The 26799-nt window shown below is 45.8% G+C and overlaps 1 protein-coding gene across 1 annotated transcript; it reads left to right on the plus strand.

Annotated features, from left to right (window-relative positions):
- The first annotated feature begins 558 nt into the window (after nucleotides 1-558).
- On the plus strand, nucleotides 559-17985 carry LOC132825636 (POU domain, class 5, transcription factor 3-like). The gene is made up of 5 exons (XM_060841005.1): nucleotides 559-1227; nucleotides 1673-1784; nucleotides 8663-8793; nucleotides 12957-13121; nucleotides 17740-17985. The coding sequence occupies exons 1-5, from the start codon at nucleotides 559-561 to the stop codon at nucleotides 17983-17985; spliced, it is 1323 nt and encodes a 440-aa protein (XP_060696988.1).
- Nucleotides 17986-26799: the final 8814 nt, after the last annotated feature.

Here is a 26799-nt window from a genome sequence, read left to right on the forward strand (position 1 = left end):
ATCACACGAGGAAAGAAGCATTACTTCATTCCCAATGTGCTCCTATCTGACTTGCTAACATTCAGAGAACAATTTAAATAATGATTTAAACTAAATTAGTACATTGAATGTGGCCGTTTTCTCTCCTCCCTTCAATGAGGATCCTTTGTGTCCTTGCTAAATTCCTGAGATTAAGTTTATAATGTCCCTGTTAATGGACTGTGTCTCTTGCTCATGGGGGGGGGAAGATGGAAAATCTGTTAGTCTCCATCCACCTATCACATCTAGATTGAACCTGCCCTTTGCATTTTCGTAGCTCGCAGCCGCTGAAATAAACGCCAAACTACCCTCCCCTACAACAACTGTCAATCACTGGGGGAAGCATCAAGTTCATTTACACATTCCCCCAGCGCCAATAAGAAGGATTTCAATTAACACATTGATCCAATCAGGCTGCCCAGTCAGGTGGAACCCACCCTTCCCGTCCTCCGGCTCAATGAGCTGCAAGTTTGAGGTTGGGTTGACCTCTACAACGATGGGCCTTTGTGGCTAGTGTGTGTTGGACTGCTTGCTTATAGAATGTCAGTCAGCCCTGGTCAGGGAGCTAATGGGGCTAGGTCAATCCAGTCTCCAGAGAGACCAACTCTGGTACCCTTTGGGAATGGGGTTGTCCAGGATGTGGGTGCCCAGTTTTATAAACCTGGTTACAATGGTCTCTCGGCCCAGTATCTCTTTCCTTTCCCAGCCCTGAAAGGGGAGTATGGGGGCCACTCTGAGTCTCCCCTTGGGGACTGTGCAGCAGTCTCTCACTCTGGTTACTGGTATCCCTTCCCTAGTACTGAGCCAGTACCAACCCATGGAACTGGGCACCATTCCCAACTGGCAGCAGCTGGAGGATACATCAACCGGCCGGAGGTTAAAACCGAGAAGGAGAGCAGAGGTTACCCCCAGGAGGCGAGGTACAGTTCACCCAGCGCCCCGGGTCCTTCCTACCCTCCCCGATGGGGTGGCCCATTCTGGCAGCCGGCCCTGGCCGCCCCCAGCAGCAGCAACTCGGGCTCCGGCTCCTCGTCGACGTCGTCCACCTCCTCAGGGCCGCTTCCCAGTCAGAGCTATGGGCCCTTCCCTTCACCCCCACAAATATACCCCAGTCCCTCCCAGCACAGCGACAGCAGCCAGCCTGTCCAGTCCAACACTGGCTCCACTGAGACAACGAGCGAGGAAGGTCAATCCAGCGACAGCGAGGAGGTAACTCTCTATCTCTCTATGTTCAAAGGCATCCCTGGCTAACAGTGTCAAATTTTTGTGTTCTAAAGATTGATGTGTTTTTTTTCTTCTGTTGCTTGGGCTCCACCAGTATCTCCTTTTTAAAAAAAAAAGTCGTATCCTAAACACTCCAGGCCTCCTTTTGGGCTGTGCTTGTTGCATGTAATAACCTGGTTTACCTCCTGCTTGCTCTCTCCTAACTTTATAATGTTTTTGAAAAGTTTGGTCTTTTATTCATATGTGATGTTCCAACCCATAAGGTATGTCTGGATGTTTTGAAGAGTTTGACTAGAGAACTGTCAGTCATTCAGTAATTCCAAGATCATGGTTGAGTGTAGTGGTTGTATTCACTGTGGGATGTTATTTTGATATTGTAAAATCTTGCTGTATGAACAGACCCTCCAATTTCATCCTCTTGTCTTTAAAGGAGTACCCCACCAAAGAGAAAATGGAACAGTTTGCCAAAGAATTGAAGCATAAGAGGATTACACTTGGCTTCACACAGGCTGATGTTGGATTAGCTTTGGGAAATCTCTATGGTGAGTGTCCCTTTTGTGTTTTGAAGGAGTGATATTTTTGTTTGAGATATTTTGCTTTTAAAGCCACTAGTACTGTACTTTTAAACAGTGTATCGCCACTGTTTTCAGGGGCAAATGCTTTACTTTATGACTTGGTACTGGGTCTGGTGTTTTAAAATGTTACATGTCTTTTGAACTTGCCAACTTTACCTTAGGATGGAGACTAGTTAGGGCCAGTGATTTTTTTCAGATGTGTTGATACAGTTTGTCAATTCAAAAGAATCATCTTTTCTTTAAAAAAAAAGCATCAAGGAGATTGCAGCTGGTGAAAGTTGTTGGGGGAGAGGGGTGGAGGTCAGAAAGAAACATGTGAACAGTGTTGAACGCTGACCCCTCACGTTGTGCAGAATTGCAAATGTCAGGATTATGTGCGAAAAACCAAATCAGGAGTAGACCATTGAGCCCCATGTATTTTCTCTGGCTACTCTGACAATGGCCTCCTTTCCATTCCCTATCTAGGCTGGATCCCTTTAGATTCTTGACTCCCCTGTCAGACAAACTGCCTCTGCCTTGAATGCATTTAATGACCCTGCCTCTGGGGAAGAGAAGGGTGTTCCAGCAATTTACTCTCCCTAGAGAAATTCTCCTAATTCCTCTACTTTTGTAGGACTCTCCTTAAAGCCCATCTTATTTTGCTTTTGAGGGTATCCTTTCTACCTAATTGTACTGCTTGAGGTGCTCCTTGTCTTAAACAGTGTTGCAAAAAGTTCCATCACACCATTAAGAATCAGAATGAAATAATCTTTGGTAACAGTTCCAGTGGTAGCGGAGTCTTAATGGCTTCCACATGAGGTGCCAGGCAGCAAAGCCTGAAATACCAAGAGCCTCCCCTAGTTTCATGCATAGAGAATTGGGTAGGTACCAAGCGCACGTTAAACTTTCCAAGCGATGAATGTTTTTGTTTCAGTGGTGAAAGGGAATGGAGCAGTTTGGACTTGAAGAATATTTTGCTGATGATAGAACCACAGTATTCCTATGCCAGTGGAATTCGGTCAGATGATGAAATGGTCTACTGGTGATGGTCTGATATCATTGCTGCAGATTCTGTGCTGTTGCGCAGTCGCTCATGAAATTCCCAGAGGTTTTAACGATGTGGACACTGGGACTACACCATTTGAAAGTGCTGTCTCGCATTTTCTGTTGAGGGTAATCTAACCAAGCTGTCTACCCACGAAGTTCCTCTTGCCTGATCAGGCACGGCTCACTGGAGACTAAACCAAAAACCTGGGGTGCTGCAAATCAGACAAATGAAAATTGCTGACAAAAGTTAGGTCAGGTAGTATTTCAGGTTCCGTAACACTTAAGAACCTGAAATGTTATTTCTTCTCATTTCTCATTCCTTTTCTCCGGATGCTGTCAGACCTGCTGAGTTTCTCCAGCAATTCTGTTTTTTGGGTTCACTTACTTGCTAGGTTATTTTTCCTCCTCTTTTTGTTCCAATTGGAATTGAATCCATGACCCTCCACTTAATGGCTCTAGATTTAGCTGTTGGAGTATGTTCTTACATTCACCATCCTCGTTATTCAGGGACTGGAAGCTTAAGGTTCTCCTTGAAGCAGACAAATTCAAGAGATTTAATGAAGATCTCTCAAATTGTGAAGAACTTGAGCATAAATAAAATGTTTTTCACTAAAGTGTCAATAACTGAAGGGCACAGAATGAACCCAATTAATGAGCATCAGGAGATTATCCATTACTCAAGGGCTGTGAGGGTCACTGGCTGGGCCAGCGTTTGTTGTCCATCTCTAGTTGCCCTTGAGAATGTGTGGTAGTGAGCTGTCTTCTCGAACTGCTGCAGTCCACCTGCTGTAGGTAGACCTACAATGCTGTTGGGGAGATTAATTCCAGGATTTTGACCCAGCAACAATGAAGGAATGATAATATTTTTCCAAGTTGAGGTGATAACTTGTTTGCCTAGGGTGTTGGGATCTGGAAGACACGACCTGAAGAGTGGATTTAAAAATAACTTGAAAGACTTGCAGAAGGAATTTGAGGAACACTTGAAGGGCTGAGCAGGTTAGCAGACCTGTGTGGGGCTGTAGGGACCGGGCAGTGGAAACAATTAGCTAGCTCGAGAGCAAGTTCAGATGCAACGAATCAAACAGCCTCCTCTATCAGTGTGTGATTCTTAAAGATGTTTCTTAGTTTGTGACTGTGATTGCAGTTTACCTTCCTAGCAACCAATGAGATGTTTTGATGTGAGTTTTGGTAGTCTTTGACAAGGAGCTGGCTTTTTTAAAATTGAATGTGAAATTCCATGGGATTTTTACTGGAACCTGTGCCTAACAGGGCCTTAGCTTACTGACCCAGTTGAATGTTTTCTCTCTGTATTAATGTAGATTGTGTGCTTGAGTAGAGCTCACATTTACAATTCTTCATGATCATTTGAGCCACCTGACTGTTCAGTGTTTAGTTTGAATTGATTCATTTGGGAATAATAGTATTCCTGCTGTGACCTCGGTTCAGAAAGCAAATCTGGGTTAGATTCTCTGTCTGCTTAGACGATAGTCCAGCCACCCAGGTCACTGTCCTGAGTATGTACTGACACTGACTGGGGCAAACTAATTTTCATGCAAATGTTTCAAATCAAACAATCAAGAATGTGGTGTTATTTGACTGTATACCCTGTTATCATTTTTTTTTTATAAGAGCAAAATATTTTAGATGCTGGACATTTGAATCAAACACAGGAGACACTAATGTCAAATATTTGAAGTGATAGAGTCAACTCAATGTTGACTTTTTCTTTCTTTTCCCCACTAATAGGGTCATAGAGATGTACAGCACGGAGACAGACCCCTTGCTCCAACTTGTCCATGCTGACCAGTTATCCTAACCTAATCTAGTCCCATTTGCGAGCACTTTGCCCACATCCCCCTCAACCCTTCCTACTTATATACCCATCCAGATGCACCCTGAAAGTTGTTGCACGTAGATAGGATAGTGAGGAAGACATTTGGTATAGAACATAGAAAAGCACAGCACAGAACACACTGTTGTGCCGATTAATCCTAGTGTAAAATAAAATAACCTAACCTACACCCCTCAATTCACTGCTGTCCATATGCATGTCCAGCAGATGTTTGAATATTCCTAATGACTTCTCTATTGGTCAGAGTATGGAGTATAGCTGTATAGAGGCATGTTGTAGCTGTACAGGACATTGATTAGGCCACGTTTGGAATATTGTGCGCAATTCTGGTCTACTTCCTATCAGAAGGAAGTTGTGAAATTTGAAAAGATTTACAAGAACGTTGCCATGGTTGGAGGGTGTGAGCTACAAGGAGACACTGAATAGAATGGGGCTGTATTCCTGAGAATGTTGGATGCTGAAAGGTACTGCCACTCCTCAGCCCATCGGATCAAGATACTGTTGTAATCCAAGGTGATCTTCTTCACTGTCCACTACATCTCTAGGTTTGGTGTCATCTGCAAACTTATTAGCAATACCTTCTATGTTCACATCCACACTTATATAAATGACGAAAAGCAGTGAGCCCAGCACCGATCCTTGCGGCCGATCCACTAGTCACAGGCCTCCAGTCTGAAAGTAACCCTCCACCACCACCTTCAGGCCCGTTCTGTATCCAAATGGCTAATTCTGTGTATTTCATGAGATCTAACCTTGCTAAACAATCTCTCAAGGATTTTTGTTGAATGCCTTAACTAAGTCCATATAGATCACGTCCACCATTCTGCCTCCGTTATCCTCTTTGTTACTACTTCAAAAAAATTCAATCACGTTCGCTAAACATGATTTCCCTTGCACAAAGCTAAGTTGACTATCGCTAATCATCCTTGCCTTTCCAAATACATGTAAGCTCTGTCCATCAGGATTTCCTCCAACATGTTAGGCTATAGTTCCCTGGCTTTTCCTGACCACCATCTTTAGATTCCAGCACTGTTTGTTTCTGTTGACGCCATCTATTTAAGCTTGTGGCTGACCTACCACCTTCTGCCCTCTAACCCCAACTTCATTCAAAACATGGGCCCTCTAATCCTGACTTATACCAACTGCTGTCAGCTCCCTACCTGCCGATCTATATTCACTTCTCAGCTCCTCCTCTGGCTCTAAGGACCTGTTGGGACTTGCTGAGAGTGTACCCTGTTACGGGGAGATTGCTGTGTAGAAATGAGAGAGAGAAACAAGCCTTTTCTAATCCATCTGGCAAACGGGCTGGTTTTATGCTAAAGTTAGTTTCTGGATTCCATGAAAAGTTGTGATGTGTATGGTTGTGATCTGTCCATCTGTTCCTACAATTGGATACCAGTGTCCTGCCCCCACCCAACCACCCATCGTGTGCCTCGTGGGTTATGTTGCCCCCTGTTGGTCCAGTTACCGGGTAGATCTGAAGCTGAGTGCCTTATCCCTTTCTGTAGTCGCCCTCTTCTGATTCAAGTCTCTCAGTAAATCACTTTCATGCTTGGAAATCATCTTGGAAAACTAGTGTTTTTCTAACTTCCTGCATTTGAGAACCAACCAGTCATTGTTCTTTTTCCATGCTGGAATCTTTATCTCTGCCATTAGTCACAAGTCTGGAAGCTTACCAAAGGCTTTCTGTAAATCCTTGATGTACCTTGGCAAACATTGTTCACTGTACAATTTGCCAGTACAAATGTATTAAAAGCTGATTTGTAATCGGAAAGGGAATCGAGGGTTTATAGGGGAAAGGCAGGAGAGTGGAGTTGAAGGTTATCCAATCAGAGATGAGCTCTGGTAGAGCAGACTGGATGGACTGATTTGGTGTATTTCACCCTTTAATTTATGGTTTCCAGCTGTTCGAGGAATATTTCAAATGAATTGTTTATCTTTTTTTGACAATTCTGGAAAAGTTTGTAATTTATTGATGTAAGGGCCATGTATAGTCCTTGGGTGCACCAGGGCAAAGATGATTAGACCAGAGATGCAGACAATACAGTCCTGAATTTAAAGTCACTTGTTGTGATTGTTTCATTGTGAAAACACTATGGAAAGATGTCGTAGAGCCACAGATGTACAGCACAGAAATACCTTTAGTCCAACTTGTCCATGCTGACCAGATATCCCAAATAAATCTAGTTCCCACCTGCCAGCACCTGTCCCTCTAATCTCTTCCTATACATATACCCATCCAGATGTCTTTTTAAATGTTGCAATTGTACCAGCCTTCTCCACTTCCTCTAGCAGCTCATTCCATACACATACCACCCTCAGTGGGAAAAAGTTGCCCCTCTGGTCCTCTTTAAAAATCTGTTTTCCCCTCGCCCTAAACCTATGCCCTCTACTTCTGGATTCCCCACCCCAAGGAAAGACCTTGTCTATTTACCCTATCCATGGGAAGGATAATGTGGGGAAATTCTTCCAACTAAAAAGGAATAAGTAAAAGCTCTACTTGAATAGATTCTGAAAAGATTTGCTAGGATCTTGCCAGGATTGGAGGGTTTGAGCTACAGGGAGAGGTTGAATAGGCTGGGGCTATTTTCCCTGGGGCGATGGAGCCTGAGGGGTGACCTTATAGAAGTTTATAAAATCATGAGGGGCAAGGATAGGGTGAAAAGCCAAGGTCTTTTATTTCCCCAGGGTAGGGGAGTCCAAAACTAGAGGGCATAGGTTTAAGGTGGGAGAGGCAAGATTTAAAAAGACTTGAGGGACAACTTGTTCACAGAGTTGTGCGATCAGAAGAAGTGATGGAGGCTGATACAATTACAACATTTACAGGAATAGGAAAGGTTTAGAGGAATATGGGCCAAATGCTGGCAAATGGAACTAGATTAGTTTGGGATATTTGGTTGGCATGGATGAGTTGGACTGGAGAGTCTCTGTGCTATATATGTCTGACTCATAGACCGTCTGGTTGTGTATAAGGCCAATAGTATGTTAGCTTTATTGCATTGATCTGGCGTGCATGAGTAAGGAAGTCTTGCTATTTGTTATGCAGGTTTTAGGTAAGACCGTACCAGAGTACTGGATGTGTCTGGTGAAGGGTCTGTTTGGTAGGTGTCTATGGAAAGTTCATTGGGTAAGGTTGTCCTGGGAGGAGAGATGGAATCTAGTGGCCTTGTACACTCCAGAGTTGAGTGAGAGGTGATCTAATTGGGATGTAACATTGAGGGGACATGACCAGGGAGATCCAGCTGTTACACTGCTGGCAATTAACAAACTAGTGGGCAAGGATTCAGGATAAGCGATTGGCCAGCATATCAGACTGAGATGAGACCTTTCTGTACTGTGGTCTAGATGTGGTTGCAAGTGTTCAGTATGCTGTCCTATCTTCCCACCCCTGGGTGGAACAGTAGGACTGTTGTTCATTTTTAATTAATCTTGCTGAAAGGCAGTTCAGGCTTGGATCAGTGCGACCACCTGCCTATTCCCAGTTTTGTTTTCTGATGTGTTCAGGGGGGAGTTGCAATGAGGTGGCTTTCATCCTCGCCTGACATCAACATTTACTCCCTCTCTCGAGGGAAGGGATAGCAGTTCGGATAGCAATTCCTTTCCCTTCTGTCCCTTACTGGTCTGCACCAGACAGTATTGTAGGGCCAGTGATAACAGCTCCACCCCCCCATTCCGACCTCCCATGTGGAGATGAGATTGCTAGTGTGTAAAACAATAGCTGAGATTGCTGTATTGGACACGTGTCTGGCTCGGTGTGTGAGAGATCTCATGGCCCAATATGAATCATTTCTGTTTAAACTTGCAGGTTTGCACATACTCTAGTATTAGGTTGAGTTGTCAGTGAAAGGGCCACTACCTGGTGCCTAGGCGCATGAGCTCTTCCTCTCCGCCCCCCCCACTAATAAAATAGTGCTCACTTAACACCTTGATACTCCTGGTGACAAAACTCCTTCCTCTGCTGTTCTAGGGAAGATGTTCAGCCAGACCACCATCTGCAGGTTTGAAGCACTCCAGTTGAGTTTCAAAAACATGTGCAAGTTGAAGCCAATCCTTCAGCGTTGGCTGAATGACGCAGAGAATAATGGCGGCCTGCAGGAGGTAGGTGTCCTCTGTTTTAACACCCTGCTATCGAGGTGTCTTCTGGATTGGGTAGAGGAAAGTCTCTACAAATCCATTTTCTGGAAATGTTTGAGGACTTGACATGGATTCTGTTGCCCTCTTTAATGACAGTTTCTTCAGCATTTTGTTTTAACTTGCCTGGTGAGGTGTTTGGGAATTGTGGTAAGTGTATTCCTGTTTCAATAACATTGTGATTTGAAGTGCACATGAAAACTGGTTTAAAAATCAGTGCACTCATTACCTGTGTTTAGATTGATACTTCCTGGTCTGTATGTTCATTATCCATCACCAGTATCTTACCCTCACTCTGTAACAATGGTTCATCATTCTCTTCAGCTGGTGCGTTTGGCAAAATGTTGGACTCCAAGCTTGCAGTCTTTAAGCTGGAACAGGTTTACCACACCAAACTACCAATATACCAAATGGGACAGGCTTTGAATGCCTCGAGCAACTCAAGATGGCATCCATGAGGTGCTGTGGAGCACTAACTGCAGCAGAATTCTACACCAATACAACCTGCAACCTCACGGCCTGACACATCCCACACTCGACTATTACCTGATTCCTAATGAAGGGCTTTTGCCTGAAGTGTCAATTCTCCTGCTTCCTCGGATGCTGCCTGACCTGCTGTGCTTTTCCAGCAACGCATGCCATCAAACCAAGGGACTAGGCCTGGCTCAATGGAGAGTGCAGGAGGGCATGCCAGGAGCATCACTGTGTATACCTAAAAATGAGGTGAAAACCTGGTGAAGGTACCAAACAGCAATACTTAGTGCCAAGCAGCAAGTGATAGAGCTAAACGATCCCACAATAAATGGATCTGATCTAAGCTCTGCAGTCCTGTCACCTCCAGGTGTGAGTGGAGGTGGGCATCTTGGAGACGGAGGATTTGCAAATATTCCTACCCTCAATGATGTAAGAGGCAAGAATGTCAGTGCAAAAGATGTCTGAAGCAATCTTCAGCTAGAAGTCCTGAGTAGATCGATCCTCCTCCAGTGGTCCCTAGCATTATACGTACCAGTCTTCAACCAAATTTGGTTCACTCCTCCTCATAATGTCAAATATTGGAGACACTGAATACTGCAAAGGCAATTGGCCCTGACACTATTCCAGTAATAGCGTTGAAGACCTGTGCTCCAGAACTTGCTCCCTGAGCCAAGCTGTTAGAGTACAGTTACAACACTGGCATCTACCCAGGAAAATTGCCCATGTATCACCTTTACATAAAAAGCAGGCCAAATCCAACTTGGTCAAATACTACTCCATCAGTAAAGTGATGGAAGGTGTCATCAACAATATTATCAAGCAGCACCTGCTCAGTGACATCCACTCAACACCTGACCTCATTACAGCCTCCGTTCAAACATGGGCAACAAGTGAGGGGAGAGTGACAGTCCCTTGACATCAAGGCTGCATTCAGAGTATGGCATCATGGAGCCTTTACAAATATGGCATCTGTAGGTATCAGGGGGCAAACTCTCTTCTGGTAGGAGTCATACCTGGCACATAGATAATTGTGGTTAGTCAGTCATCTGCAGGAATTCTTCAGGGTAGTGCTCCCGGCGCAACCATCTTCAGCTGCTTCATCAATGATCTTCTCTCCATCGTAAGGACAGAAGTGGGGATCGCAATGTTCAGCACCATTTGCAATTCTTCAGTAACTGAAGAATTGCAAATGTTCAAATGCAACCAAATTTGGACAGTATCCAGGCTTGGCCTGACAACGGGTAAGTAACATTTGTACCATACTTGCCAGGCGATGACCATCTCTGATAATAGACAATAGGTGCAGGAGTAGGCCATTCTGCCTTTCAAGCCTGCACCACCATTCAATGTGATCATGCCTGATCATCATCCTTAATCTGTATCCTGTTCCTGCCGTATCTCCATAACCCTTAATTCCACTATCTTTGAACTCTATCCAACTCTTTCTAAAATGAATCCAGAGACTGGGCCTCCACTGCCCTCTGGGGCAGAACATTCCACACAGCCACCACTCTGGGTGAAGAAGTTTCTCCTCATCTCTGTCCTAAATGGTCTACCCCGTATTTTTAAGCAGTGTCCTCTGGCACTCACCCATCAGTGGAAACATGTTTCCTGCCTCCAGAGTGTTCAATCCTTTAATCTTCTGTCTCAATCAGATCCCTGTCTTCTAAATTCAAGGGTATACAAGCCCAGTCGCTCCAGTCTATCAGCATAAGATAGTCCTGCCATTCCAGGAATTGACCTAGTGAACCTACGCTGCATTCCCTCAATAGCCAGAATGTCTTTCCTCAAATTTGGAGACCAGAACTGCACGCAGTACTCCAGGTGTGGTCTCACCAGGGCTCTGTACAGCTGCAGAAGAACCTCTTTGCTTCTATACTCAATCCCTCTTGTTGTGAAGGCCAGCATGCTATTAGCCTTCTTCACTACCTGCTGTACCTGCATGCTTACCTTCATTGACTGGTGTACAAGAACACCCAGATCTCTCTGTACTGCCCCTTTACCTAAATTGATTCCATTGAGGTAGTAATCTGCCTTCATGTTCTTGCCAGCAAAGTGGATAACCATACATTTATCCACATTAAACTGCACCTGCCATGCATCTGCCCACTCACCTAACCTGTCCAGGTCACCCTGTAATCTTCTAACAACATCCTCCTCACATTTCACCCTGCCCCCCAGCTTAGCATCATCAGCAAATTTGCTAATGTTACTATTAATACCATCTTCTATATCGTTAATATGTATTGTAAAAAGCTGCGGTCCCAGTACTGATCCTTGCTGTACCCCACTGGTCACTGCCTGCCATTCCGAAATGGAGCCGTTTATCACTACCCTTTGTTTCCTATCAGCCAACCAACTTTCAATCCGAGTTAGTACTTTGTCCCCAATACCATGCACCCTAATTTTGCTCACTAACCTCCTATGTGGGTCTTTATCAAAAGCTTTCTGAAAGTCCAGGTATACTACATCTACTGGATCTCCCTCGTCTATCTTCAGAGTTACATCCTTAAAATTCCAGAAGATTAGTCAAGCATGTTTCCCCTTCATAAATCCATGCTGACTCTGACCTATCCTGTTACTACTATCTAGATGTGTCATCATTTCATCCTTTTATAATAGACTCCAGCATCTTTCCCACCACTGAGGTTAGAGTAACTGGTCTATAATTTCCTGCTTTCTCTCTCCCACCTTTCTTAAAAAGTGGTACAATATTAGCCACCCTCCAATCCACAGGAACTGATCCCGAATCTATCGAACTCTGGAAAATAATCACCAACGCATCCACGATTTCTCAAGCCACCTCCTTCAGTACCCTGGGATGTAGACCATCAGGCCCCGGGGACTTATCAACCTTCAGACCTAACAGTCTCTCCAACACTAATTCTTGGCAAATATAAATTCCCTTAAGTTTAGGTCCTTCAGCCACTGTAACTTCAGGGAGATTGCTTAGATAAGAGACTATCTAACCACTGTCCCTTGATCAATGGTGCTACCATCATTTGAATCTCCCACTATCAGCCTCATCTTTGCACTTACTATTGACCAGAAACTCACCTGGACTCACCACATGTGGCTACAAGACCAGGTCAGAGACTGGGGATACTGCGGGGAGTTACTCCCCAAAGCTGGTCCAACATCTAAAGGTACAAGTCAGCTGTGTGATGGAATATTCCCCACTTGCCTGGATGAGTGCAGTTCCAACAACACTCTAAACTTGCCACCATCCAGGACAAAGTCTGTTTGGCACTACATCCACTCAGATAAGTGTTACTGTCTACAAGCCACACTGCAGAAATTCACCAAGGATCCTCAGGCAGCACCTTCCAAACCCATGACCACTTTCTTCTAGAAGGGCAAGGGCAGCAGATACATGGGAACACTACCACCTACAAATTCCCTTTGAAATCATTCACCATCTTGACTTGGAAATGAGTGCTGGGTCAATATCCTGAAATTCCCTTCTAAGGGGGCTTTGTGGGTCTATCTACAACACAGCTGTCGTGGCTCAAAGTGGCTCACCAGCACTTTCTCAAGGGCAACACATGAGCAGTAAATGCTGGCCCAGCCAGTGGGGAAAGGTAGGTGTGTGTGTGTGCGCTGTTTCGTCTTTGCATTCAAAAGTCCCAAATATAATAATTGCTCATTTTCCCTAGATTTGTAACATGGAGCAGGTTCTGGATCAGTCAAGGAAACGGAAGAGAAGAACCAGTATTGAGAATGGTGTGAAGAGAAACTTGGAGACCTACTTCATGAAGTGTCCTAAGCCCACCAGTGAGGAGATCTCCCAGATCGCTGAAGATCTCTGCTTAGACAAAGAGGTGAGTGTAATGACCAGCCTTTATTTGAAAATGCAATATGTACAAACTTCAGGGATATCATCTGTAACCCATTGCCAAATGTTTGGTAATGGACTACAGATATTGGAACAGCTCATAAGCCCTGGCCAAATGCAACAATTTGACAGATTATCTGTGTTAACGGTGAAGAGCTGGATTGGTTTAGGGAGGAAACTGGAATCTGTGTTGTCAGAGCTTCAGGGAATCTTGTGTAGAAGAGGCCAGTATTGAAGCAGCCTTGATCAGGGTTGGGAGAGATTTAGGTGATGTGAAGGAATTTGAAAAGGTGCTGGTACCAAAGTGGTGGCACTGCCTAGTTTGCAGCCTCCTTACCAAGTTGCATTCTTTCAGACGTTTGGCTGCAAAGCATTAGGGCTATCCTGTGTTTGTGAAAAATGCTACATAAAGCACACCTTTATTATCACATCACTCTGGGATTCTAGATGTCATTGAGGGTTATCTCATGGGGGAAATGGCAAAAATGGTATAGAAATGGGAGGAGAAATCCATACAGCAATTCTTTAGTTCGGACTTGATCAATGCAAATGGGACCAGATGGTACTACTTTTCTACTTGAGAGAAAAGATTCATAGTTAAGAGTATATTTGCGATTTTGATAAAGGCTGTTTGTGTTATGGAAGGGGTAGAAACCAGACAGAGGCTTTTGAAAGTGGAGCTCTAGTAATGAGCATGGATCTGGGTAGTGACAACTCATCACCTCAGGGGATCTCCCATCCACCGCCTCCAACCTCATAGTCCCACAACCCCACACCGCCCGTTTCTACCTCCTGCCCAGAATCCACAAACCCGACTGCCCTAGCCGACCCATTGTCTCAGCCTGCTCCTGCCCGACCGAACTCATCTCTGCATACCTCGACCCTGTCCTGTCTTGTCCCTGTTTTAGTCCAAGAACTCCCCAGCTACGTTTGGGATACCACCCACGCCGTCCACTTCCTCCATGATTTTCACTTCCCCGGCCCCCAACACTATCTTCACGATGGACATCCAGTCCCTATACACTTGCATCACGAAGGCCTCCAAGCCCTCAGCTTCTTCCCCCTCCCGCCAACCCAACCAGTACCCTTCCACTGACACACACTCCTTCGACTGACTGAACTGGTCCTCACTCTGAACAACTTCTCCTTCCAATCCTCCTACTTCCCCCAAACCAAAGGAGTAGCCATGGGCACCTGCATGGGCCCCAGCTATGCCTGCCTCTTCGTAGGATATGTGGAACAGTCCATCTTCCGCAGCTACACTGGCACCACCCCCCACCTTTTTTTTTCATCTGCTACATTGCTGACTGTATCGGTGCTGAGGAGGTCGAACAGTTCATCCATTTTCACTAACACCTTTCCCCCCCGACCTCCAATTTACCTGGACCATCTCAGACTCCTCCCTCCCCTTCCTAGACCCCTCCATTTCTATCTCGGGCGACCGACTTAACACAGACATTTACTACAAACTGACCGACTCCCCATTGCTACCTAGATTACACCACCTCCCACCCTGCCCCCTGTAAAAACACCATCTCATATTCACAATTCCTTTGCCTCCATCGCATCTGCTCCCAGGAGGACCAGTTCCAACACCGCACAGCCCAGATGGCCTCCTTCAAAGACCGTAATTTCCCCTCCGTGGTTGACGATGCCCTCCACCGCATCTTCTCCACTTCTCGCACCTCCGCCTTTGAACCCCATCCCTCCAATCACCACCAGGACAGAACCCCACTGGTTCTCACCTACCACCCCACCAACCTCCATATACAGCGTATCATCCGTCGTCATTCCACCACCTCCAAAGGGACCCCACCACCAGGGATATATTTCCCTCCCCTTCCCTATCAGCATTCCAGAGAGACCACTCCCTCCGCAACTCCCTTATCAGGTCCACACCCCCACCAACCCAACCTCCACTCCCGGCACCTTCCCCTGCGACCGCAAGAAATGCAAAACTTACCCCCCGACCTCCCTCCAAAGCCCCAAGGGATCTTTCCGTATCTGCCACAAATTTGCCTGCACCTCCACACAATCATTTACTGTATTCGCTGCAGCCGATGTGGCCTCCTTTACATTGGGGAGGCACGCCGCCTACTTGCAGAAAGTTTCAGGGAACACCTCTGGGACGCCCGGACCAACCAACCCAACCACTCTGTGGCTCAACACTTTAACTCCCCCTCCCACTCTGCCAAGGACCTGTCGGTCTTTGGCTGCCTCTATCGAGCACCTCCTCTTCCGCCTGGGAACCCTCCAACCACACAGGATGTATGTAGCTTTCTCTAGTTTCCTCCTTTTCCCCTTTTTTTTTTCCCCCCAACCTTATCTCAGTCCCAACCCCCAGATTCAGCACAGCCCTCTTGACCTGCAATCTTCTTCCTGACCTGTCTGCCCCCACCCCCTCTCTCTGGCCTATCATTCTCACCTCCTTCCACCTATCATATTCCCAGTGCCCCCCCACCTTTTTATCTCAGCCCACTTGGCACATCAGCCTCATTCCTGAAGAAGGGCTTATGCCCGAAACGTCGATTCTCCTGCACCTCGGATGCTGCCTGACCTGCTGTGTTTTCCCAGCACCACACGTTTCAACTCTGGTCTCCAGTATCTGCAGTCCTCACTTTCTCCTAGTGACCACTCCGTCTGGGAGATTGGGCAGTGGTTTGCAAAGACTGGGTAATTTAAAATCTGAACCAGTACTTGGTTTCTGACCAGAGCTGATGTCTAGGTACTGGATGTAGATGTAGACGTAGATGTTGGTGTCTTTATCCACCTTTTGGAGTATCTAAACACTGAAAGCAACTGTTGTGTCGTCTTTGTATGTAATCGAGCCGAATGTAGGAAACGTAGGCAAGTTAGGGTCAGGTGGACTTTTTTTTAAAGAAAACAAGAAGCTTTGAGATTAAGCAGAGACTCTTTTTTTTTGAGTCCTTGTTCCTGTATTACTGGATAGAAGTTTTCCTATGTTTTGCCCTTCAGTATTTGTGTATGCTGACTAGTTTCAACAGCCGCTTTTTAGCTCTTCCCAAATCTAACGGAACTTGATTGAATTAAACCTATCGGATTATTAATTTTGTATAAAAGCCAAGTACTGTAGGAATCTGAAATTATGAATTTCATCAATGCTCAGCAAACCAAACAGTCTCAGCAGATTAGAAAGTGACAAGTGTAATGCCTCTGGTCAAGAAAACAGATGGAAAACCAGTAACTACAGATTAGTTAGGCTAACGTCAGTCATGGGGTAAAACACTAGCAATCATACAGTACGCTGTAGCAGAACAATTAAAATATGCTGAAGGAATCAGGCAGTGTCAACACTGGTGTATAAAAGGGAAATAGTGTTGTGAGTATAATAGCTCTGTTTTTCCCTGAGGAAATAACCAGGACGGTTGATTTAAAGGGGACCCTGTAGATGCGGTGTGCTTAAGTTTCCAAAAAGCACTTGCTAAGGTTCCCAAAGGTTTCAAAACAATGTGCACTTTGCAAAGTTCTAACCTGTATAGAAGACTGACCTTTTTTTTAAATTGTAAAGGTAGATGGGTCATTTTCAGGTTGGCAAGCTGTTACTGATGGAGTGCATATGAACCAATGCCACAGTCTCCACTCCCTATAATCACTAGCAATGACTGGGATGAAGGAGGCAGTGTGTGTGGTTGCTAAATCAATTGAAGTGGGGGGGTGGGCTGCAAAAATTAAATTGGAAAATTCTGGTGAGGGCATATGTCTGTAAACAAATGGAGATAGATTATAAGGTTTGGCAAGAATTTGGCACGTGGAGGATGAAGTTGAAGGGTTTGGCAGGAAGAATGGAAAAGCACTAATAGAGGTGCAGGAGATGTGTGCTCTGGTTCTTCGAAAATGCAGTTAGTATGTAGATGCAGCAAGTGATTTCTGAGGCAAATAAGTTGTTGATGTTTACTGCAAAAGGAATTGTTCAAGAAGGGGAAATGAATGTCATGGATAAGTTAACGGATGTGCAGAGGATATTTGCTGTTGTGGGGAGGAATCCAGAACTAGGGCACGTTAAATTTGGCACCACCCATTTCAGACTGACGTGATGAGCCATTTTTGTTTTAAGGGCTGTTCATACATGATCAGAGTGCAATGTAGGCTGGGTCTCTGGACGACTTAATTCGATCAGAGCCTTGATAACCAGGGACTCCAGAGGAGCAGATAGGAATGAGATGAGACTGCAGTTAGCCATTGTCTTGTAAATGGCAGAGCTGAAAATGTGTTGCTGGTTAAAGCACAGCAGGTTAGGCAGCATCCAAGGAACAGGAAATTCGACATTTTGGGCCAGAGCCCTTCATCAGGAATCAGCAGATGATTGTAAATGGCAGAGCAGGCTCAAAGTGCTGAAAAACCTCCATCTCAAACTTGTGCTCCTGGAAGCGATGGCATAGTGGTAATGCCAGTGAATTAGGAACCCACCAGGCCAGGAGATTGCTCTGAGACAAAGGGCTCAAATCCAAGCACCGTTTGAGTTCAGTTAACCAATCTGGAATCAAAAGCAAGTCTGAGTAATGGTGACTGGATTAAAAAAGAAAGCATTTGGCTCGCTGATCCTTCATGAGACTGATCTTTATTTCTTTCTGACTTTTCTGTAGGTGATCAGAGTTTGGTTTTGCAATAGACGACAGAAAGGGAAGAGGATGACTCTACCATGTATGGAAGAGAATGATGTACAGATTCCTGAGGGGAGTCCACTCCACCTGTCTCCCGGTGCTCTGATGTTACCTGAGCCCACAGTAACCCAAGGATACAGTGCAGCTATGGTGCCACCTCCCATGTATATGACCCCCTTCCCTCAAGCTCTCCACCCGGCCGTCTCCATGGGCAACCACACCAGTTAGAGGGTCATCTGACTCGAGTGCATGGACCTATGATTCTAGTGATGTGTTGGTAGAACCAGCCTGAAAGTGTCTCAACTAGGAACTAGGTGAAGGATTCATTTGGTACTAAATATTTACCCTGTCTCCAGCCTTTTTCTCACTGATTCTCCCTTTGCTCAACTTCAATTCCAAATGGGATTTGGGCACTCAAGCTCATTTTGAGAAATATTTAATGGGAATTCTCTAACTTATTGGAATACTTTGTGGCTTTTAATGTAAGGAATGTTTTACAATATATTTCCTCTGTTTTTCTTACAGTAGGTCTAGTTCTCCTTTACATGGAAGATGACTGAATATTTTAAATGATTTTGTAACATCCTTTAAGCTATCCAGTGCTGTTGAATCACTTGCTGTTGAAAGTTCCTTTCAGATGGGGCCTTTTCCAGAATGCAAGGCCCTGCCTCAATGAATCACTGTCATAAACTTATCAATGTGTCTGAAATCAGCTTCCATTATTCACAAACCTCTTTAATTTGTGAAACTGTCCATCCCAAAATCTGTTTGCTTCAAATGCATAATATTGATTTTGGTTTCAAATATCCATCCCTTAGACAGGAATCTGCCAAGTCAGTGCTTTGGGAGATTGATGGAAAGGTTTAATTTGTTGTTTCAGTTTTGAGGTTTTTCCAGAAGGTTACACACACGGTGAGGCTGATTGTGTTCACCAGGTGGGGCTGTTTCGCGAAGGCCAGTCTGGTGGCTGGTATAGGGCCCCAGGGTGAGTTTCTGATAATTTAGCTGGCTCAGTAGAGCTCCGAGCCTTCAAGAAGGCCTAAAGGATAAGCCCAGAAATGAACCTCAAGACACAGTCCAAAATTAGGTAATGTTGCAATTTGCTTTGTTGTCAGATGTGAAAGTTTACTCAATAGGGGACAAGCCTGCCCTACTTGTTCAGTCCGATAGCCTTGGGGTTAGGGAGTCTTCAGGCAATGACCGAAAGATTTTTGTCTTGATGTGATCTGAGGACTTGATGAGCCAGCAGTCTAAACCTGAAGCTGTCTCTGATCTGTTAATGCTTTGTAGGGTTGAGGGGTGGCAGAGCATGGAATTTGAAGAGCCAAGTCTTCACCTGAAGAAGATATTGTGCTTGAGCAATGTGGAAAGAGTGACAATATTTCCTCACCTCTTCAAGGTGTCCTAGGTTACATCTGGGTCGTCTTGGCAATGGGTTGGAGGCAGGTGACGAAGAAATCAAGTTGGACTGTTGAATTCAATCAAGTAGAGCTGATCAATGGAGAATGGAGCGATTAATCCTCTCGATACTGGGAGGATTTACCACAATTGCAGGCATTGTGGTGACTGGGCTTTGGGTGGCTTGGGGGTGTAGTTGAAAGCAGCTTACTGGAGTTTAGTTAGTGGGTGGTGGGAGGACATGAGCTGGGTGCTGAGGTGAAGTAGGTGAAAAATTGATGCTTTCAAACCTTGTGCCCAACTTGGAGAAGAGCTTCATTCCTGCCTTCCAAAGGAATCGTCCAGAACAAAGTTGTGGGTGATTTGAGAAAATACTTTTGAAATAAAGGAAGCACATCCCAAGACAAACGACTCGTGTTACGTAAAAAACAAAGGACTGGAGATGGAAGGCTCACCAGACTGGAATAGGAATTTCTCTCGCTCTCTGCTCGCTGGTGCTCTCGCTTTCCCCCTTCCCCCACAGATGCTGCCAAACCTAGCGAGTTTCTCCAACTGTTTTTCAGAATCTCATTTTGAAGTTGAACTTTGAACCTTTGTGATGTAAAGGTGTAATGCTGCTCATTAACATTATGCGTCTACATGGTCTCTCTCATCAATGTTAGATAGCACTGAGTGAACACCTGGCTGGTTGAAAAGTGCTGTGGACCTGCAGCCTCTGGTTGGTTCTGCATTGAGGCCATCCATTTATGTAAAGTAACCCTGTGTAACGTTTTATCCAGACTGACCCACCAACCTCCCCGACAGCAAGGGCTTGTGTATGCGTCATCCCAATGGTGGATTTGAATCCAGTTCAGCAACACTTTTTTTTTAGTAGATGCGTAAATATGAGAGCAGTCTGTTTTTAATTAAAAACAAACTCCATCTAATACTCAGGATAGTTTCAGAACCCATCATAGGAGTGCACTGATGTGGTAAAGTTTCAGCCTTTGCGTTGTAGTTCAACAGGGTTGTCTTTCAAAGTGAGTGATTCCCTACAAGGTAAGCTTTATAACTAGACATTCCTCCCCACCTCCCCACAACCCTATCAGACAATGACAGCTAACCTAAATGGTGACCACCGTTTGCAGTTTGCCTTGAATCAGTTTGTTTGAGCTGCCTTCTATATCCAGATTGCACCTCAATATCTCTTGGATTCACTGACTAAATTAATCTGTGTGGTTTGAAGGGAGACTTTCTGAATAAATGGACATGGACACGAACAGGAGGATCCCCTTTGTGGAACTGTACAGCATCAGTGCACTTCTCTGTATCTTCACTGTGGGGGTATTCAGATATTGCCCTTTGATCAATGAGTTAGGGAAGGGGCTAGGGCAGGTGCAAGAACTATGTTGAGGGCCATTGTGGTGCCTCCTGCAGTTAAATAGATAGGTAGACTTGATCAAGCCTTTCAGAAGTAATATCCACTCCCTAGAAGGCTAGTGCTAGACCAGTGCCACATTATTAGACCCTGCTAGGAGATTAGGAACAGGCGAGGAATCACTGCATCTGTCAGCCTGAATTGACATAGAACAAGTCCATCAATCCACTTGGAGAAAGTGGGACTGCAGACACTAGAGATCAGAGTCAAGAGTGTGGTGCTGGAAAAGCACAGCAGGTCAGGCAGCATCCGAGGATCAGGAGAGTCAACGTTTCAGGCTGGAGCCCTTCATCAGGGATGAGGCTTGTGGGCCGGGGGCTGAGAGAAATAGGAGGGTGGGGTTGGTAACTGAGAAAGCGATAGTTGGATGAAGGTGGGGGAGAAGGTGATTGGTCAAAGGGGGACAATGATGGACGGATCTGGAGGGTGGTGCTGAGTTGGAGGCTTGGGACCTGGATAATGTGTGGGATTGGGGGGGGGGGGGGGGGGCACCGAGGAAGCTGTTGAAATCTATATTGGGACCCTGCAACCACAGGATCAATGTGAATGTGAGGTGTTCTTCCTCCAGGCGTCGGGTGGTAATGGTTTGGCAGTTGAGGAGGTCCAGGACCTGCATGTCCTTGAGTGGGAGGGGGAGTCGAAGTGTTTAGCTGCTTCAGTGGGGTATTGAGGTTGGTGGATGTGGGTGTCCAAGATATTCTCTGAAATGATCTGTAAGAAGGCGTCCTGCCTCCCTGATGTAGAGGAGACCACACTGGGTGCAACGGATACAGTAGATGACATTGGGAGAGGTTCAGGTGAATTTCTGACGGATGTGGAAGGACCCTTTGGGGCCTTGGACAGAGGTGAGGGGTGTGGTGTGGGCTCAGGTTTTGCACTTCCTGAGATGGCAGGGGAAGGTGCCAGGAATGGGGCGTGGACCTGACGAAGGAATCACAGAGGTAATGGTTTCTCTGGAACATTGTTAGGAATGGGGAGGGAAATATATCTCTGGTGGGGTCTGTTTGGAAGTGGCAGAGGATGATACAATGTACATAGAAGTTGGTAGGGTGGAAGGTGAGGCCAAGGGTGGTGGAGGGGATGTGCTGGAAGGCATTGTCAACCATGTGGGAAGGGAAGTTGCGATCTTGGCAGAAGGAAGCCATCTGGGACTTTGAGGTGGAATTGGTCACCCTGGGAACAGATGCGATGAAGGCAGAGGAATTCCGAACAAAAGATGGTATTTTTACAGGAGATAGGGTGGAAGGAGATATAATCCAGGTAGCTGTGGGAGTCAGTGGGCTCATAGCAGATGCCGCCTTGTGGATTGTTTCAGAGAATATCTCTGGGCCACCTGCACCCACCAACACCACTGCCCCGTGGCTGAACACTTCAACTCCCCTCTCACTCCGTCAAGAGCATGCAGGGGTCTTGGGCCTTCTCCATCACCAAACCATTACCACCCGATGCCAGGAGGAAGAACACCTCATATTCTGCCTTGGGACCCTGCAACCACACTGGACAAATGTGGGTTTCAACAGCTTCCTTATTTCCCCATCCCCAACATTATCCCAGGCCTAAGCCTCCAACTTGGTAACATCCTCTGGACCTGTCAATCGCCCGTGCGCATGCACACGCACGCGCGCACACAATCCCCCTGGCCCGGCCTATCGTCTTCTCCTTCACCTTCATCCACCTATCACTTTCCCAGCTACCCTCCCATTTATCTCTCAGCCCCCGGACCACAAGCCTCATTCCTGATGAAGGGCTAATGCCTGAAATGTGGATTCTCCTGCTCCTTGGCTTTTGCTTGACTGGCTGTGCTTTTCCAGCACCACACTCATGACCCACATTCAACTGATTGATTCCAGCCTCATGGACAAAAGTGGGTCTCTGGTGCTGCGATTCCAGCCTCTGGCAACTGACTTGTGGAGTTTGCACATTCTCCCCGTGTCGTCGTGGGTTTCCTCTGAGTGCTCCGGTTTCCTCCCACAGTCCAAAGATGTATAGATTAGATGAATTGGCCGTGCTAAGTTGCCTGTAGTGTTAGGTGCATTAGTAGGGGGAATGGGTCTGGGAGAGTTACTCTTCGGAGGGTCGGTATGGACTTGTTGGGCCAAAGGGCCTGTTTCCACACTGTAGGGAATCTAATCTAAACTAAACCCAAAGCTGTCTTCGTGCCCTATCCCAATATCCTTGGTATACTCGATATCTAGAAAAGGTCTTGTCAAACTGCAGAAGGAAATCTTTTGGTCTTTTTAGAATCCAAGGTTGATTAGCTTTATGTATTGAACTGTGACAGATGGAATTCTAATCTCCGTTTCTGAACCAAATTTCCACTTTTCTCTTTAAAATGTGAATGTGATCACATGGAAAAACAGCTCAACAGCAGCTCAGTGATTAGCACTGCTGCCTCAGTGCCAGGGACCCCAGATTCCAGCCTCTGGTCTGTCTTTCCCTGTGTGGGTTTCCGCCAGGTGCTCTGGTTTCCAACGATGTGCAGGTCAGATGAATTGGCCATAGTGTTCAGGGATGTGTAGGTTTGGTGCATTCGTCAGGGGTAAATGTAGAGTAATGGGGTAGGGGATTAGGTCTGGGTGGGTTACTCTTTGGACAGTCATTGTGGACTTGTTGGGCCTAATGGCCTGTTTTCCACACTATAGCGATTTTATGAGTGGAATATAGTTTGTGATATTTGGGAATCAGGGTGCAGATCCAGGGGGAGCACTTTTTCTTTCCCTGGCTTTTGGGGATTAAAATATGACATCTTTACCCAGTCTCCTGAGTAACTCCCAGTCTGCGTCACCAGATTAGCATAGATTTTGTGCACTCTCCACAAACACCTGACCATCTTTGACAATATCCATGAAAACTTACTTATCTGATGTGGGGTCAGTTAGCTCCATTGGCGAGACAGCTGGTCTGTGATAGTGATCCCAACACCAGGGGTTCAATTTTCACACCAGCTGAGGTTACTCTGAAGGTCCACCTTCTCAATCCTCTCCTCTTGCCCAAAGGGATAGGAACCTTTAGTTTAAACCACCATCCGAGCTGTGTACGCAGATGCCTGGGGTCCAGTAGGATTAAGGCACCTTTACCCTATCCACTCTGATGGGGCTGAGGAGGGGGGGATTGTTTAAGTGTGAACAAAGTGGCCTATCCTGCATACTGAGCTGGCTGATCTGATGCTCTTGAGCTCTGCTCAGTCCAGCTCTGAGATTACTTGTTTATTTTTCCCATAACCAATCCAATCACATTGGCTTGCAGATTCCTTACCAGTTCTAATGCCTCGGGGTGCAGAGATTTTGAATCTTCAAATGATCTGAGACACTGAGAATGAGCTGGATGATGGTCCTCAATGTTGAGACTAGTTTAAAAACCAGCAGAATAGCTGGGCATTGATGGCTTGTATTAGCCTGTCCTCTACTGGTTAAATACATACATACATACATACATAGCAATGTTTTGAGTTTGGATGGTTTATCGAATATTGGTAGGGCATTCTTGTTTAACTTCTGTGGAAAAATTTGAATTAGAAATATTGTATTTACCTTTGTGCAATATTTGACAAACTAATTTTTCACTTCATTACATTTTACTGCCACTGTCTGCTGAAACTTAATGAAATATTAAATCTAATGAGAATTTTAGTTGAAGTAGTCTCTCTGCTCACTGGATTGGATCTCCAACTTGGCACTGTGTGGCTCAGTGGTTAACACTGCTGCCTCACGGTCCCAGGTTCAATTCCAGCCTCTGGCAACTGTCTGTGTGCAGTTTGCACATTCTCCCTGTGTCTGTGTGGGTTTCCTCTGGGTGCTCCGGTTTCCTCCCTCAGTCCACAGATATACAGGTTAGGTGAGTTGGCCCTGGTAAGTTGTCCAGAGTTGGTAGGTGCAGTAGGCAGAGGGAAAATGGGACTGGGTGGGTTACTCTTTGGAGGGTCCGTGTGGACGTTGGGCTGTAGGGCCTGTTTCCACACTGTCGGAAATTTAACCTAATTGCCTCATTTACAAGGAGTTAGTCAGCAATGTGAGAGAAAACTCCCCGCTTGTGTGGATGGTTGCAGCTGCAACAACACTCGGGAAGCTTGACACCATCCCGGACAAAGTAGTCCTACTGCATTAACACTGCATGCACTCCACTGACAAGCAGTAGCAGCACGTGTACTATCGATGGGATGCATTGCACAGTTCGTCAAAGGTTCTCATACAGCACCTTCCAAACCTACACCCACTTCTGTAGGGAAAGACAAGGGCAGCAGATCTATGGGAACAACTGCAAGTTCCTTTCCCAACTCCCTCACCATCCTGACCTGGAAATGTGTCTCTGTTGTTGGGGCAAAATCCTGCAATTTGTGTGTGTGTATATGAGAGAGGGAAATAGTCCAAGGCAGCTTTCCACCACCACCTGAAGGGGAAAATAGGGATTGGTAATAAATGCTGGCTAGCCAGTGATATACATATCCCCAGAATGAAAAAGAAAATACTCCAATAATTTACAGGCCAAATTATAGCTTTGGCTCAAGTGTGCACACTGAGCTGAATTGTAGATGAGGTGTCTCAGGAGGGCAGCAAGGAATCTGAGGGAACATGAAGCCGATAGTGTTGGGCCTCCCTTAGGTGAATATTAATGAGCTGGTCTGGAGGGCTTCACGATGGCAAATAGAACTCAACCTGGAAAAGTGAGGTATTGTCCTTGGGTCAGGTCCATTGGGGTGAGGGGTTACATGAATGGTAGCACCGTGGAAAGTATTGAATCTGAGGGGTTGTGCTCCATGTCACTGGTTCAGGGAGATGGGGGTGCTGACAGCTGTCAATCAGCCTTGTGGAGATGTCATCTCCTGACAATAGGATTGTAGCCAACTGTGAATTGATGGATCTTCCCTTTTTGACTCTGCAAGCAGCCACACTGGCAGCTGCCTGTGCTGAGCCACAGACACGGACTCTACCTGAGCACAGCCCCAGATTCCCTGGTCAAATACTATCTTGGCCCACTCCTGTTTACTCTTTCACTTCAGACCCTTCTATTCTATCTCGGGGATGGTTGTTGCAGGGGAGCAGCTACGCTCAGGATAACCGCATCAAGGCTATTTCTCTTCAGATCATCTAAACGGCAGCAACCTTCCACTTGTTGCCAACAAGCCTCTGTACTGCAGAAACCTGAGGAGAATGAGCAGCAGTTTGAACAATGTGCTATTCCTCATCTTCACTGCCACCACCACCACCCCTCGCCCATCCCACAGGGATACTGAAGGGACAGAACCACAATTGACTGAGAAAGCTGGGAGACAGCAGCAGACTCGGGGTGGGCTGAAAGTTCTCCTGTTGGTATGATGCTAACAGCCTGTACCCAGGAGTTACACCATTCGGCCCATCAATTCTGCTTTACTTTCTAATAAAATCACGGCTGATCTGTAATTCTCATCTCCACTCTCCTGCCTTTCGCCTATAAACCCTTGATTCCTTTCCCGATTACAAACCTGCTTTGAATACATTCGTACTGGTAAATTGTACAGTGAACAATGTTTGCCAAGTTGCATCAAGGATTTACAGAAAGCCTTTGATGAGCTTCTGGATTCGTGACTAGTGGAAGAGATAAAGATTCCAGGAAGGAAACAGAATGACTGGATGGGTGGAAAACTGGTTCTCAAATGCAGGGAATTACAGAAACCCTACAGGTTTCCAAATGGATTTCCCAAAGCAGAGTAATTAGGCTGAGAAGTTACCGCAGGTAAACTGATTTACTGAGAGACTTGAATCAGAAAGAAGGACAACGCAGCTGGCTTCAGATCTACCCGGTACCTGGACCAGTAGGGGGCAACATAACCCTCTTGGTGAATTTGGTAAAAGAGAGAGAGAGAGAGTAAACAAGCTTTTAGATGCTGCTGGGACTAGATGCAGGACATTGGTATCCAACTGTAGGAACAGATGGACAGATCGGCATCACAACTTTTTAGATTAGATTAGATTAGATGGAATCCAGAAACTAATTTTAGCATAAAACCAGCCCGTTTGCCGGATGGATTAGAAAGGGCTTGTTTCTCACGTTTACACAGCGATCTCCCTGTAACAGGGTACAATCTCAGCAAGTCCCAACAGGTCCTTAAAGCCAGGGAAGGAGCTGAGAAGTGAATATAGATTGGCAGGTAGGGAGCTGACAGCAATTGGTATAAGTCAGGATTAGAGGGCCCATGTTTTGAATGAAGTTGGGGTTAGAGGGCGGAAGGTGGTAGGTCAGCCACAAGCTTA

This window comes from Hemiscyllium ocellatum, chromosome 21 (assembly GCF_020745735.1).
Source record: "Hemiscyllium ocellatum isolate sHemOce1 chromosome 21, sHemOce1.pat.X.cur, whole genome shotgun sequence".
Lineage (NCBI taxonomy): Eukaryota > Metazoa > Chordata > Chondrichthyes > Orectolobiformes > Hemiscylliidae > Hemiscyllium > Hemiscyllium ocellatum.